The following is a 15969-nucleotide window of genomic DNA, read 5'->3' as shown; positions in this document are numbered from 1 at the left end:
ATCTATCTATCTATCTATCTATCTATCTATCTATCTATCTATCTATCTGTCTGTCTGTCTGTAATGTTCGTCCGTCCGTCCGTCCGTCTGTCTGTCTGTCTATCTATCTATCTGTCTATATGTCTGTCTGTCATCTATCCATCTCCTGTCTGTCTATCATCTATCTATCTTCTGTCTGTCTGTCTATCATCTATCTTCTGTCTGTCTGTCTGTCTGTCTATCATCTATCTTCTGTCTGTCTGTCTGTCTGTCTATCATCTATCTTCTGTCTGTCTGTCTGTCTGTCTATCATCTATCTTCTGTCTGTCTGTCTGTCTGTCTATCATCTATCTTCTGTCTGTCTGTCTGTCTGTCTATCATCTATCTTCTGTCTGTCTGTCTGTCTGTCTATCATCTATCTTCTGTCTGTCTGTCTGTCTGTCTATCATCTATCTTCTGTCTGTCTGTCTGTCTGTCTATCATCTATCTTCTGTCTGTCTGTCTGTCTGTCTATCATCTATCTTCTGTCTGTCTGTCTCTCTGTCTATCATCTATCTATCTTCTGTCTTATGTCTGTCCGTCCGTCCGTCTGTCTGTCTGTCTAAATCTATCTATCTATCTATCTATCTATCTATCTATCTATCTATCTATCTATCTATCTATCTATCTATCTATCTATCTATCTGTCTATCTGTCTGTCTGTCTGTAATGTTCTTTAATGTTATCCATCATTTTGTTTTTTTGTAGTTCTTTTGTTTTTTTAAAGTATCGGTTCAGGCACCGTTTAGGCACCGGTACCACTTTAAAAGTATGTATTTGGCACTGGTATCGTAAAAAACCCAATCGATACCCAACCCCAATCTTCTGTCTGTCTGTCTGTCTGTCATCTATATTCTGTCTGTCTGTCTTCTGTCTGTCTGTCTGTCTGTCTATCATCTATCTTCTGTGTCTGTCTGTCTGTCTGTCATCTATCTTCTGTTTGTCTGTCTATCTATCTGTCTGTCTGTCATCTATCTTCTGTCTGTCTGTCTGTCTGTCTGTCTGTCATCTATCTTCTGTCTGTCTGTCTGTCTGTCGTCTATCTTCTGTCTGTCTGTCTGTCATCTATCTATCTTATCTATCTATCTATCTGTCTGTCATCTATCTTCTGTTTGTCTGTCATCTATCTTCTGTTTGTCTGTCTATCTATCTGTCTGTCTGTCATCTATCTTCTGTCTGTCTGTCTGTCTGTCTGTCTGTCATCTATCTATCTATCTATCTATCTATCTATCTATCTATCTATCTATCTATCTATCTATCTATCTATCTATCTATCTATCTATCTATCTATCTATCTATCTATCTATCTATCTATCTATCTATCTATCTATCTATCTATCTATCTATCTATCTATCTATCTATCTATCTATCTATCTACCTGTCTGTCTGTCTGTCTGTCATCTATCTTCTGTTTGTCTGTCTATCTGTCTGTCTGTCATCTATGTTCTGTCTGTCTATCATCTGTCTGTCTGTCTGTCTCACATACTCTTCATTTTTATGTGTATTTCAGAGCCAAACTTCTGGAGAGTGAAGCAGTGAATGAAAACCTGAGGAGAAACCTCACGCGAGTGTCCAGCCGTCCTCTGTTTTACGGATCGTCTGGAACATTCTCTCCAGCCCTGCTGGGGCCCGACCCGAGCCAAGAGACCTCCGACATCATTGAGATCGCCAAGAAAGATCTGGAGAAACTGAAGAGGAAGGAGAAGAAGAAAAAGAAGAGGTAATAAGAGGGTGAAAGTGATCTCAGTGTGAGGTGGTATCTGGAGGGGCTGTTGCCATGGTAACGGGCTGAGAGTGAGTGTGTGTTATGAATAATTGCCCCTCGTCTCTAGCTGTGTGAAACAGAAGCATTGTGAGATCTGTCTGGTTTCATGGTGAGCTGTATTGTTCTTTCAGATGCGTAATTACTATGTCAAGCATTATCGTAAAGACTGTAAACGGTTCTTTTACCACACCTGCTAATGGTGAATAGAGAAAAATTATTTTCTCTTTTATTTTTTAATATATAATTATATATATATAATTGAATACAAATATAAAAAATATATATATATAAAAAAGAAAATCAACATTACTTTATAGGCATGGCTGTAAAAAATACTATATTGCCAAAGCATGGAATATATGTGGAGAAACATAATAATAACAATGAAAAAATCGAAATAATAGAAGAAACCATTCTAACAATTGAAATTTAAATAAACAGTGTAACAAATTAGAACATGTTTGAACATTTGATACCACAGTGTTTAACATATAAACACACATGCTGTGGTAAACAGTAGGGAAACACACTGAGGTCAGATACAACACACACACACTGCACACTACACATATATATTCCCAGATGGTATCTTCTTGCAAGTTTATAATATTGCAATGGTGTGTTTACATAATAAAAATAGTGAAACTATTGAAAATATGTATCCGAAAGGGATAAAGCTTGCTGCAAAATGGCACTCTTTTATCCAAATTGTGCAAACAGACTACATTTCCCATCAGTCCAAGGAGGAAAAATACACCGATCTCACCTTTAATGCATAACACTCGCTCTCCATTTTGTGGAATCAGTTCTAAAAGCTTCCTTTATTTGTGATATTTTTGTAAAATGATGTTGTTTTTCCTCAATGTTTTGTGTTGTTTTATGCAATGGAGGACTAAAATAACTAGGGATATCATATCAGCAATAATATCTTTTAATATGATGTGTCCTTATCCACATTGAACATTTCCATGTGATCACCAGCCATCTTTACTAATGTGTGTACCGTACCCTCTCTCTCTGTCTCTCTGTGCTCCTCGTTTCCTCTCTTTCACCCTTCACCTCTGACCTCTGACCGCTGAAGACTCCAGCAGCTGCTGAGTGACAAGAGAGAGGAGGATGAGGAGGAAGAGGTGGAGGAAGACAGGTTTGTCCCTGTGTCTCTCTTTCCCCTCGCTGCCCTCTATAATTACCCATAACCCCCTGTGTTTCATCTCTGCTCGTAATCTTTTCATTCTGGTTGTCTCTCAGCAGGTAGTTTCCAGTCTTGGAGAACAGCCCACAAAATGTTTATACTTCATTTGTGTGCTTTGATTTCTTTTGATTATTCTTTTTTTTTTTCAAATACACCTTAAAGCAGTGGGTGAATCTCACAAAACCTTGCAAGAACTTGTCTGGGTGACATTTCACCAACACATGTTTCACCAAACAGGGTTTACTTGTAGTTCTCTTACCATAAACACTGGACATTTATTTTTTTATGATGATTTTTCGTTCTCTCTCTGCTGCTGTACTTTGATGACTGTATGTAAATGACCTCTGTTATGATTGACTATCCTCTGATGCAGGGTTGATTTAGTATTATTTATATAATGGTATAGCAATCATTAATGATTTTGAGTTAGATTTAATTTGTATATTTTCAGTTTTCATGTTTTTCATTAGTTTTAATGTGCTTTTCTCATTTTTATCAGTTTTTATCATTTTTAGATGTAATTTTGTTTTATTATTCGTAGTCATAGTTAGTATATTAGTATTAAATTGTAGTATTCAGTATTAATAATTTTAGCACATCAACTTAAACATATTATATTTCAGTTCGTATTTTTTTATGCTTTTAGTAAATGGTGTAAGTAAACTAGAGAGGAAGATTTGGTCACACTTTATTTTAAAGTCCACATCTCGCTATTAACAAACCATTAACTGCAGCATTTGCCTCAATAAACTCCGAATTTGCTGCTTATTAATAGTTAAGGTAGTTGTTATGTTTAGGTATTGGGAAGGATTGTGGATGTAGAATATGGTCATGCAGAATATGTGCTTTATAAGCCCTAATAAACAGCCAATGTGTTAATAATAGGCATGCAAATAAGCAACTGAGAACTGATCCTTTTTAATGTTACCATTTAACTTTTCTGTTGCATCATGTGTTTCTGTCATAATACCATCTTTCCTTCCCTCCTAATTTTCTGTTTTGTTTCAGACAATCTATGCTGCTTATAAAAAAAGCATATGTTGAAAAACATTACAAAAACAGATTTGAATTCCTAGTTTTGATTTCCCCCTGCAGTGCCAACAGAGATGAAACACATGACGGCGAACAGAAGATTGGCGAGAGAGAGCGGTTAGAATCCACCAATCAAGAGCCAGAGATGGTATGATTGACAGCCCACTTGCCCTATCAGAACACATTTTAAAGGTGGAGCTCATCATTCAGTCTTTGACATGAAATGGTTTCCCTCAGGAGGCCAGTGACCGTGAGGAGGGGGATGGAGAGGAAGACGAGGAAGACGTTGAGGAAGAGGACATGGATGCGGAGGAGAGCTCAGATGAGTCGGACTCTGACCTGGATGAGAAGGGTACTGATGTTTACTGTGAAATAATAACTATACCTCAATATGATTTATAAGATGACTGCTTTTTAGAGATTTATACTAGTCTTCTACGTATACTTTATACAAAAGCTATATGATAATATAAAACATGATTTTAGTAAGCCAGATCTGCTTATTTTTAATTAAAGAAGTACAAGAGTTTTGCTATTTTGTAAATATAATATATGTGACCCTGGACCACAAAACCAGTCATAAGGGTCAACTTTTCAAAATTGAGATTTATACATCATCTATCATCATCATCATCATCAGCTAAATAAATAAGCTTTCCACTGATGTAAGGTTTGTTAGGATCGGACAATATTTGGCTGAGATACAACTATTTGAAAATCTGGAATCTGAAGGTGCAAAAAAATCTAAATATTGAGAAAATCATCTTTAAAGTTGTCCAGATGAAGTCCTTAGCAATGCATATTACTAATCAAACATTAAGTTTTGATATATTTACAGTAGGAAATATTTACAAAATATCTTCATGGAACATGATCTTTACTTAATATCCTAATGATTTTTGACATAAAAGAAAAATCTATAATTTTGACCCATACAATGTATTATTGGCTATTGCTACAAATATACCCCAGCGACTTAACACTGCTTTTGTGCTCCAGGGTCACACATAGTTCTGCTTTTTTAAACCAATTTCAATTTTCCCGTCTTTTTGTAAACATAAGTGTTTGTATTGTTTTTGCGTTGATTAGAGGACTTCCAGGCAGATCTGGCCAACATCACGTGTGAGATCGCCATCAAGCAGAAGCTGATCGATGAGCTTGAGAACAGTCAGAGACGTCTGCACACGCTCAAGCAACAGTATGAGCAGAAACTCATGATGCTGCAGAGCAAAATCAGAGACACGCAGCTGGAGCGAGACCGTGTCCTGCACAACATGGGTAAGGACACATATACCACCGCTACACTATATGATGCACGATGCTGGGGTCAAATTAATGTAAACATAACATGCCAGCAACAGCCCATTTTAGTTTTCATATCTGCCATATGTTTAACCAGAAGAAAAGTAGGTTTTTATTTGTATCCATCAGGAATAGATTGAGTTTTAAAAAGTGGGCACTGCTACCAGAATGCATCCTGGTCATTTGGGGGAGGGGTTAAAAATAATATTTTTTGACTTAGTTATTGAAGTTTAATGAAAGATTATTAAAGTGTTTCTTTGGGCATGCAGTAATTAATCATTCACAATGAGGCCAGAAACATTCATAAATAGCGTAAATTTCATGATGACTTTATGATAAAATATGACGCAATAAGTTATTAAATTAATTTCGGAGCCATGGCTTCTAACACGCATTCAGTGCTCCTAGCGTGAAGATCATGTTTGCGTCAGGACTGATAAAAGCTAAAGAAATTCTGTTTTGTTTCTTGTCTTTGTTTATTTGCTTGTTTTTTATGTTTGTTTTTGTTGTGTTATGTTTCGTGGTTTTTGTTGTTCTGTGTTGTTTCATGTTTTGTCTTGTCTTGTTGTGTTTTGTGGGGCTTTTTGTTTTTGTCTGTTTTTTTTGTTTTTTGTCTTGTCTTGTTATGTTTTGTTTTGTTTGTATTGTTTTTTTATGTTATATTTTGTTGTATTTTGTTTTGTGGGGGGTTGTTTATTTTGTTTTGTTGCGGTATGTTTGTTTTGTGTTATTTTAGGCTCTGTGGAGTCATGCTCTGAGGACAAGACCAAACGGATAAAAGCAGAGTATGAGAAGAAACTCGGCGTCATGAACAAAGAGCTCCAGAAACTACAGGCGGCTCAGAAGGAACACGCTCGTCTACTGAAGAACCAGTCACAGTACGAGAAGCAACTGAAGAAGCTACAGCTGGATCTGGCGGATATGAAGAAAACCAAAGTGAGAGTCACCATGGAGACATGGCTGTGCACTGAATCACTGAAACATGCTGAATCACCATTACAGCATAAAATATTTGATTATCAACAGCGCCTCCTAGTGGTCCACAGACGCAGCACCCCTACACCAACATACTGCAGAGATCATTGAACTGCAGTGGCTCCTTTTCTCAAAATCTGCACTAAATTGTTTATAGATGACTATAAAAATAAACACTGACATCCAAAATTATATCATTTATTGTGCTAGAAGCACACAAGTGTACTACTAATCAACATCTTTTAAAAATATCAATAGTTCAAATTAATTTAAATTGTACTCCATTTTTATAAATTGGCAATTCCAGATATAATATCAGTATCAGAATTATTACCCTTCATGAAAATGCATGAATATATATATATATATATATATGTATATGTACTGTATATACTAAATCAAAATCAAATTGATTCTGTGATATGCCAGTTATAAAATTGAATTGATCACAGTTAATCATATGTATAATTTTGGTTATCCCCCCCCTCATATTACATGAGAAACGTTATTACGATAATTCTAAGACTTAAACTATAACATTAATAGAATGTCATACTACTTTACTATTCTCTTTATGTGCTATATAAGTAGTATGGTAGCTATTGCAAACAAGTCCACACTCTGATCTAAATAATGTGTATGGCCTGAATCCTACAGCTAATCCAGTACTGAAATGAGCTGACTGTTGCTATGGTGGCTGTTGCCAGGTGCGTCTGATGAAGCAGATGAAGGAGCAGCAGGAGAAGAGCAGGATGGCCGAATCCCGCAGGAACCGAGAGATCGCCACACTTAAGAAGGACCAGCGCAAACAAGAGGTGCATGATGGGAGAATAACACTAATGCAGCATGAAAGAGCAAACTGACAGTGAAATACATTCAGTGTGCTGTGTGTTTTTCTCTTGTACAGCATCAGCTAAAACTGCTTGAAGCTCAGAAGAGACAGCAGGAACTTATCCTGCGCAGGAAGACTGAGGAGGTGAAATATTCCCCTCAATTTTGCCTTTTCTGCACCTCCAAAGCGTGACTCGTTGATATGTTTTTAATTACGCAATAATATTTATTAATTTAAAATATATTATTAAGGTTATGCATTTAATTTTTTAAACATGCAAATACCCTGAAAATAAAAATCCCTTGCTTTGATATTTTTGTTATATAATGCACTTAAGCACTTAAAAATAGTTTTTGGTAACTGAAATACAGATTAATTATATTATATTATATTATATTATGTTATGTTATGTCATGTTATATTATGTTATGTTATGTTATGTTATGTTATGTTAATTAAAAAATTTAATGTTGCCCTGGCAAGTAACTGAAATAAAATATGTTAAAGTTGAAGTACTACAATTACCAAAACTGAAAAAATAAATAAATAATAATAATTACAATTTAAAAAGCACATAACAAAATTACTAAAACTTAAACTAAAGCTGAAAATATTAAAATAAAAGCGAATGATTTAATGTTATAATATTATATAAATAATACTAAAACTACACTGATGCACCTATACACTATGCGTTGGCAACTAACTGAAAAAAAATAAGTATAATTGTAAGTATAATATAAAGCTACATTAAATTAAAATGACTAAAAAGATCAATAAAAATATATATATATATATATATATATATATATATATATATATATATATAAAAGCTAATTAAAAATTGTGATAAATGCTATAAGTTCCCAGATGCTTTTTGGAGCCTCTAAGTTGTAGATTTATTATCTAAGTGCTTAAATAAATCATATAATACATTTGAACATTATGAAGATTTACTACTATGTAAGTGAAAAATTACCCTACAAACATTGATCCTTCAATTTGGGTATTTAGATATATTTAATTTTCTTAATCTCTCAGTTCATTTTGGTAAGTTAGAAGAGGCTAAACTGCATTTTCCCAAGGTTTCCTGTACTGATTGCTGCTGTGTCTCAGGTGACCTCTCTGAGGAGACAGGTGCGACCCATATCAGGAAAGGTCACACGAAAGGTGAACCTGCTGGAGGCAAGCCAGGACCTCTCTCACAGACCACCTGCAGGTCGCACATACTCGGCCTCAGGAGCACCTAATGGAGCCAGGTACATTATACAGGCTTCATGTGCGGTCATGTGTGTACTGGAGATGACCTCATTCTGCAGTGACGGACAACTGTTTGCTTTAGATTGTACCATCGCAGGCCGGTTGGGGCGTACTCTACCCGAGTGGCTCGTGGGAAATGGCAGAGTCTGGAACGCCGTGTCTCAGATATTATCATGCAACGCATGACCATTTCCAACATGGAGACCGACATGAATCGTCTTCTAAAGGTATGAATCAACCTTTTACCTACTTAACAATGTTAAATCTGCTTTAATGCCAATGTAATTGTGAGATAACTAGTTTTGGTGAAAGTTACTTTTAAAAGTAATGCATTACAGTACATAAAAAAGTAACAAATTGCGTTACTTTTTATGGAAAGTAATGCATTACGTTACTTTTGCGTTACTTTTTGTCACCTGGGCTGGGCCAGGCTTGCTTATTTGCTTTTTAATAACAAAAAAAAAATCTAAAGTAATTGTTGGCAATTGTAAAGGCCCTTTAACACCAAAAGTGAAATTAATAAGCCTCAGGCTGAAGGAAGTGCCTCTGCATTTACTACCGATTTATCTGAGCTGGCAGTGAATACATGGGAAAACAAAGTAACACGCATTACTTATTTGAAAAAGTAACTCATAGTGATATAGAAAAGTAATCTGATTACATACTGTGACTTGTTACTTGTAATGCATTACCCCAACACTGGAGATAACATTTACTAAAAGAAAAAGAAAAATAAGGCTATGTACAAAATTGTTCAGCTTCTCGTCATTTGAAATCCCTTTCACAGCAACGTGAAGAGCTGACGCGCCGGCGAGACAAGATCGGCAGAAAGAGAGAGAGACTGCTGGCAGAAGAACCGGAGGTAGAAAAAGAGGTTCAGTCTCTGAATGAGGAGCTGGAGTCTCTGCTGGCCAACATTGACTACATCAACGACAGCATCTCTGAATGCCAGGCCAACATCATGCAGATGGAGGAAGCCAAGGTGAGGCGACTCGCAATCAGTTGGCTGAAACTGCTTTAGATGCTTTCCGATTGACAGGATCACTACGTAGTGTTCACTGCTCCCTACTCCAGGGAACACTTGCATCATGTACAGTTTATTAAACTATGATGACATAATATATTTATGTAAATAAATAAATTATATATTAATGTATGATGTGAATGTGTATGTGTATGATGTATGTGTAATGCACATGCATACAGTACATCCATAAATATATTTTTATGATTAATTTAAGATTAAATATCATGTTTGAAAGTGCTAAACTGAGTGGTAATTGTCTGTTGTGATGTTTAATATGAAAATAAATGTAATTTGGTTATACTAGATAGATCTTTTGTAAGATGTATCCGTCTTTACTTTATAGCAATGAACAACCACATATAAACTAGGTCTGTGTGTGGTATGGACAAAAAACGATCACGATTTTTTGATCAATATTGCGATTTCGTAATCACAAGATTAATCTCAATCTTTCTTTACACACACACACACACATGCACACATTACATTCATAAATGTAGCGTTCTGCTTGACCACATATCTGAAGTAGTTGTGTAGTATTTCACTTGTTTTATGAACACATTTTTAAATAGAAGTGAAATTTCACAATTTTTAATTCCAATTTTGATACAAAAACTACTAGCCTAACTAATATAAAGTTTAAACATTATTAAAGAGAAAACATTTAGTAGTAAAATAAGAACAATTAAACAAATTACAAGTAATAACACAAATAAATACAACAAAGCAAAGATACAAATGTAATTAATTCATTAAATCTGATGATCTGAATCAGTTTACTGTAATGACACTGCATCAGTTCAATGAAATGATTCTGAATTATTTCACTGATGTTAGGTACCATCACTGAAATTACCCTTTGTAATGTTTCGGTCATTTAACTGAAATTATCAAATTCTGATCATCTGATTTTAATCAATAAAACTACTTAGATCTGTATTCTTTAATTATTGTATTAAACCACTGGAATTTTTCTTTAAATTTCTGCAATTACACTATACGCTTGGCAAAACAAACAAAGGTAGACATACTGATCTGGAAACAGGGTTGCCAGGTCTGCAAAACAAAACTAGACTACTTGTTAATCAAAATTAGTCCATTCATGTTTTTTCCATGGTTTTCCTCTCCGTCGGGAATTCACTCCATCAAACAACAGTATAAAAGTAGCTCAATTCCGTGGGAAAACCATGAAAGCGTCTGCCCAGCAATATCCGATCTGTCTGCTTACATGGCAGACTCAAATGCACGTATCCGATTCACTTCAGATTTATTTCTACATATGAATGAAGCCTGAAACCGATCTGAGAATATCGAAATCCATGTGTTTTTTCCTGCTTACACGTTTGTGGGTCATATCCGATCTGTGCCACGTTTGAGGAAAAAAATTTAAATTGGGTAACCATGCAATGTAAATGCAGCCTAAATCAAACCATTGAAATGAGTATAAATGGAGTTTGACTGAATTATATCGAGGGCTTACTGTTGTCGTTCATATGTAGGAGGAGGGTGATGCTGTTGATGTCTCGGCTGTGGTTGGTTCCTGCACTCTGTCTGAAACTCGATTCCTACTGGATCATTTTATGTCCATGGCTATCAACAAGGTATCCAGTCACAAAATACCCTGTTTGGTCTTCTGTGTTAGACTCTATAAAGTGAAAAGATCAATTCTCATACAGTTTCATTCATTTTTCAAGCTTTAACACATTTGTCATTCATCCTGATTGTGTGCTTTCAGGGTCTGCAGGCTGCTCAGAAAGAATCTCAGATAAAGGTGTTGGAAGGGCGTCTCAAGCAAACTGAGATCAACAGTGCCACCCAAAACCAGCTGCTCTTCCACATGCTGAAAGAGAAGGCAGAGTTTAACCCAGAACTGGATGCGTTGTTGGGGAACGCTCTGCAAGGTAGGGACACTCTTACTGGGGCTTATCCTTTAGCACCTTGACCCCCAGGCCCAAGGAATTACATAGAGACCTCGACTGTACTGCTCAGCCCTGCTGGCATGCCAGAATGCTCAGATTCTGCTTTTCTGGGGATGGTGCCAGTGCCAAATCTGAAAGTGGGCTGTGTTTTTCCACACACAAAAAAATATTTGGTGCCCAAATTCGGTTTCCAAACCAGCCTGAAATCTTGCTGGTCTTGATCAGTCATTGGTCATTGGAAAACGAGCCCTGGCAAAGCCTCCACTCTTGCTTCTGCACCAGCCCCAGTAGAAAAGAGGTAATAGTTACCAATTTTGCCAATCCTAAGAAACCCGGGACTTTTTTATGATTCTGCAAAAAGTGCTCGTTACAGGCGTCCGAGTTCAATTCCCGGCTCGAGGACCTTTCCAGATCCTACCCACCCTCTCTCTCCCACTTCGCTTTCTGTCTCGTCTACACTGTCCTATTGTAATAAAGGCAAAAAACGCCAAAAATAAATCTTAAAAAAAACATACCTGAACTAGTTAATCAAAGTCTTCAGGATTACTTAAAAATAACAAGCATGTGCTTTGGGGCAGGTTTGGAACTGACGTCTGCAGAAAGCCCTCCAAGGAGCGGTATTGGCTACTCCTGATCTAGGAGTTGCACCAACTAGTTGATTCGTTCTGCCACTAGTTGATGTGTTGGGTCTGTGTTGACTAGTCATGGAGTTGTGTAAGCCAATGTCTCACTATTCTTGGGAGCATTTGGAATCAGTCTTGACTCGGACTCGACCCTCCAATTGTCTCGGTCTTGACTCGCACTCAACCTACTCAGGTCTGAGTCTGTACTTAGACTCAAATGAGCTGGTCTAGACTACAACACAGAACTCTATGGTGTGTTTAGTTTGTGGTCTCACCATCAGCATTAAGTCTGGTCCACATTGCAGCTTATGTTGCCCAAGAACCACCTGTTTAGACTGGAAGAGATCGTCTAAACCATAGGTCTTCAACCCTGCTCCTGGGGACCAACCATCCTGCAAAGTTTTATTTCCAACCTGCTTTAGCACTCCTGGCTTGTGACTTTACAGGTGGCCTTGATTAGCTGTTTCGTGTGTATTTGATTAGGGTTGGAGCTGAACTCTGCAGGACAGTGGGTCCCCAGGAGCAGGATTGAAGACCTATGGTCTGAACCACATGTCTGACCAGAGTTCGTTTTTAAATCAGCAGTGACCAATCCTGCTCCTGGAGGGCTAACGTCCTGCAGAGTTTGGCTAAAACATGCTCAAACACACCTGCCTGAACGTTTCTAGCTGTGGTCCTGAAGACCTTTATTAACTATTTCAAGTGTTTTATTGGGTTTGGAGCTAAATTCTGCAGGACATATACCTCCAGGAGCAGGATCGTAACCCCTGCCTTAAACAAAACCACAGTAACGGACCTACAATACAGTGGTAGCTCAATCAAATAACAATGAATTAGTCCCCATTTGGGATTGTAAGATTCACCACTTCGCATCGGTGCATCAACATAAAAGTTAACGATGTGATGCATTGATTTAAAAAGGTGTGTATCAGATACCAGTTGGCATTTGTAACGCAATGCCAACTCATTATTTGCATATTGCATCGGCCTCATTTATGGAGATGTACATCCCTAGTCCCCATGAAAAGTTGTAATGACCAAGCAAATTAGTGGAAAAATAATAAGTACTAGCTACTTTTTCATTCAGATATATTTTCTTTGTTTTCACATTTGTACTCATTTACAATAAGCAAACTCTTGCAAATAATCAAAGCAAACTTTGGAAAAATAATTCCTCATTGCAAGCACTCACTGCAGCCAACATGCTTGGAAAAATGTTTGACTGCAGACTGATGCAACATTCACACCCCTTTACTCCCAGAAGTTACTTAGCACCCAACCAATCAGACTGGAGCTGCCCTTTCAAATTACTGGCCTGTGTGTTGTTTAAGACTAAATAGGTAGCCGAATACAGGGAATAAGTGAAACACAGGCTTTCAGTGGTCACATGGAAATATCAGAAAATTTTAAAATTGTGATTATGAAATGTGTTGGTTAAAAAGAGTGAGACCTTTTAAAGTGTCGTTTCCATATTCACATTGTATCGTGGTACAGGATTAGGGCTAGGGTATATATCCATGAATCCCATCATACCATACAAGTTCATTTCTTTGTGTTACATTTGTTTTTGTTTTGATCTGGGGAAAAGTATGTTTGATTTCTCTGTTGCCTTTTTTCTGTTCCCCTGTTGGCCGTTTTGAAACAGAGCTAGGTAACATGCCCTTGGGTGAGTACCAGTAGCCACACTCTCTCTGTAATGAGTGCATGGGTCTACCTCTTCGGACTAAACACTGGCTAGCGGTCCCGTCCGCAGGTGCATGAGGCTTCTGTTCATCTGTCCACACCTCCTCTACCTGTTCTTACCATATTAAAACATCAATCCCCAGCTAGCATCATGCTACTTATTAGCATTAACATACATCAAAGTCTGGCAGCAGGAAAACAAGCATCTCTTCCAGACCATGTACGACTAATGGTTTCCCTCTGTTTTGAATGATTTACCATTTGTGCTCCCTCACTCCTCTTCTCCACAACATTTTTTGCTCTAACTTTGATGATAGCCTCTTTCTGGTCACATCTGATATCAGAAACCGGTTTGGATCAGCGTTTCACGGCAACTGAGGAAACTAGCATGGTAGCGCTGTGCTAAATGTATCCTCATTTGCTTCTTTTTTTTTACTACCACACTCTCAAAAGCCTCTTTTCAACATCACAGATAACAGCGTTGGCGTGATTTTGCCTTAATTCAACAATTTTGCAAGTCCTTCCAAGGAATTTTCTGATGTAAATTAAATGCCCCATTTGTGGTTCTTTTAATGTACACTCTCTTATTTCTTTTCTACATTAGAAAATGGTGATAACAGTAGTAGCGACGAGTCAACCCTAAGTCCTGCAGTGGAAGGAAAGTAAGTTAATCTGCTAATGACAAATGTTTGTTTTCATTACTGTGCTTCATTGAATGAGCAAACCTAAGTCAATATCTTTTCCCATAATTCAGCACCCTGGCCTCAGACCTCATGAAGTTATGTGGCGAGACTAAATCTAGGACTAAGGTATGGGAGAAATTACCTTAATTTTACCTTACCCAAAGCTTGGTAAGCAAGCGATTTTAGGTGCAAACCATTCAAAGGGTGATCCATGAGCTGGGATCAATGTGACCTTTATCGAGACCCCTAATCTCAGTTGGACTGAATCTAATAAGTAACTTTGGATGAAAGCTTTGCTAAATGACAACCAATTCCTGTTCCTTACTTAACTAACCACGACCATTTGTTTTGCAATAATTGCAAAGGCCCGAAGAAGGACCACTACTCAGATGGAGTTACTCTATGTAAACAACTGTGACTCTGGCCCCGACACACCAACAAGAGACTTTTCCGTCCCTCTACACCCAATGGCTGAGACATCCGAGGGAGCTGGAGACCTGGAGTCAGCTGGAAATACAGTCAGAGATCGGGACTACATGCTCCCTACTGCTTGCTTGTCCTCTAGAATGGGCAGTATGTAAGTATATAGTAATCTTAAACCTTGCTGACTAAATGCTGAGCGCTTACTAACTGCTCCACCTCACGTCATGCATGAACTAACTACTCCTGTTTTATGTTTACTTTACAATGTTTTTTCTTTTACTAAATGCTGTACCTTGTTAGGGCTGATCTCATCTGGTCACTTTCAGCTTACAGTAGCTGTTAATACAGATAACATCACCGAAGGTCTTCTCTAATATAGGGTGTTATTCACTTGAATTTCATTGCTGTTTCACGTGTTCTGAGTGGCTAACAACACTAAACAACAAAACTTTGTTTGGTACTGATGGTAAAAACTTTTGGACCTAACTATTTTATTATAATAACTTTTATTTCTCTTGGAACTTGGACTACTGGATGCTAGATGACAATAGCATAGTAAGCCATGGGGACTACTTATCTAGTGGGAAGAGCTGTACACAGTTTTTACAAGGGAGTGTGGTCAAAAATAACACAACTGTTATGATCTACAGCAACAGGCTGAGACAAGTTGTATTAAGTAAATGACAGTCAGACATCTGTGTTGGAAATCTGAATAGAAATGTCTGACAAGCATTCCAAACATTTTAAGTCGCATGAAAGCATTTTACTTTTTTCCCATTTACAAGTTGAAAAAACATGAATAATCGTATTTCACTTGAAAAGTTTACCAGCTGTGAATAATTTTTCAGGTTTGCTCTTAACAGTTTACCAGAAGTTGCAGATATATTCAAAATATCTGTTTGCCAGAAGTAGCGGATATATAAAAAAAATCTGTTTATCAGAAGTAGCGGATATGTTCAAAATATCTGTTTGTCAGAAGTTGCAGATATATTCAAAATATCTGTTTGCCAGAAGTAGCGGATATATAAAAAAAATCTGTTTATCAGAAGTAGTAGATATTTTCAAAAAATCTGTTTGTCAGAAGTAGCGGATATATTAAAAAAATCTGTTTATCAGAAGTAGCGGATATGTTCAAAATATCTGTTTGTCAGAAGTAGCGGATATGTTCAAAATATCTGTTTGTCAGAAGTAGCGGATATGTTCAAAATATCTGTTTGTCAGAAGTAGCGGATAT

General features: G+C 37.1%; 1 protein-coding gene across 1 annotated transcript in view; it reads left to right on the top strand.

Moving 5' to 3' along the window:
- Nucleotides 1-14893, top strand: part of LOC107571672 (kinesin-like protein KIF21A) — a 46927-nt gene extending 32034 nt beyond the window's left edge. Inside the window, exons 11-26 of the mRNA XM_016258005.1 lie at nucleotides 1530-1739; nucleotides 2866-2928; nucleotides 4072-4156; nucleotides 4246-4360; nucleotides 5098-5286; nucleotides 6047-6246; nucleotides 6993-7100; nucleotides 7193-7261; nucleotides 8234-8376; nucleotides 8460-8604; nucleotides 9165-9359; nucleotides 10904-11005; nucleotides 11140-11305; nucleotides 14234-14291; nucleotides 14384-14438; nucleotides 14678-14893. Coding sequence (XP_016113491.1) covers nucleotides 1530-1739; nucleotides 2866-2928; nucleotides 4072-4156; nucleotides 4246-4360; nucleotides 5098-5286; nucleotides 6047-6246; nucleotides 6993-7100; nucleotides 7193-7261; nucleotides 8234-8376; nucleotides 8460-8604; nucleotides 9165-9359; nucleotides 10904-11005; nucleotides 11140-11305; nucleotides 14234-14291; nucleotides 14384-14438; nucleotides 14678-14893 — 2119 coding nt within the window. The remainder of the gene's footprint in view (nucleotides 1-1529; nucleotides 1740-2865; nucleotides 2929-4071; nucleotides 4157-4245; nucleotides 4361-5097; nucleotides 5287-6046; nucleotides 6247-6992; nucleotides 7101-7192; nucleotides 7262-8233; nucleotides 8377-8459; nucleotides 8605-9164; nucleotides 9360-10903; nucleotides 11006-11139; nucleotides 11306-14233; nucleotides 14292-14383; nucleotides 14439-14677) is intronic.
- The last annotated feature ends 1076 nt before the right edge of the window (nucleotides 14894-15969 follow it).

The sequence above is a fragment of the Sinocyclocheilus grahami genome, unplaced genomic scaffold (genome assembly GCF_001515645.1).
Source record: "Sinocyclocheilus grahami isolate Dianchi unplaced genomic scaffold, SAMN03320097.WGS_v1.1 scaffold1632.1, whole genome shotgun sequence".
NCBI classification, from domain to species: Eukaryota; Metazoa; Chordata; class Actinopteri; order Cypriniformes; family Cyprinidae; genus Sinocyclocheilus; species Sinocyclocheilus grahami.
The sequence above is the reverse complement of the archived record's forward strand: the minus strand, read 5'-3'. Positions and strand labels throughout refer to the sequence as shown.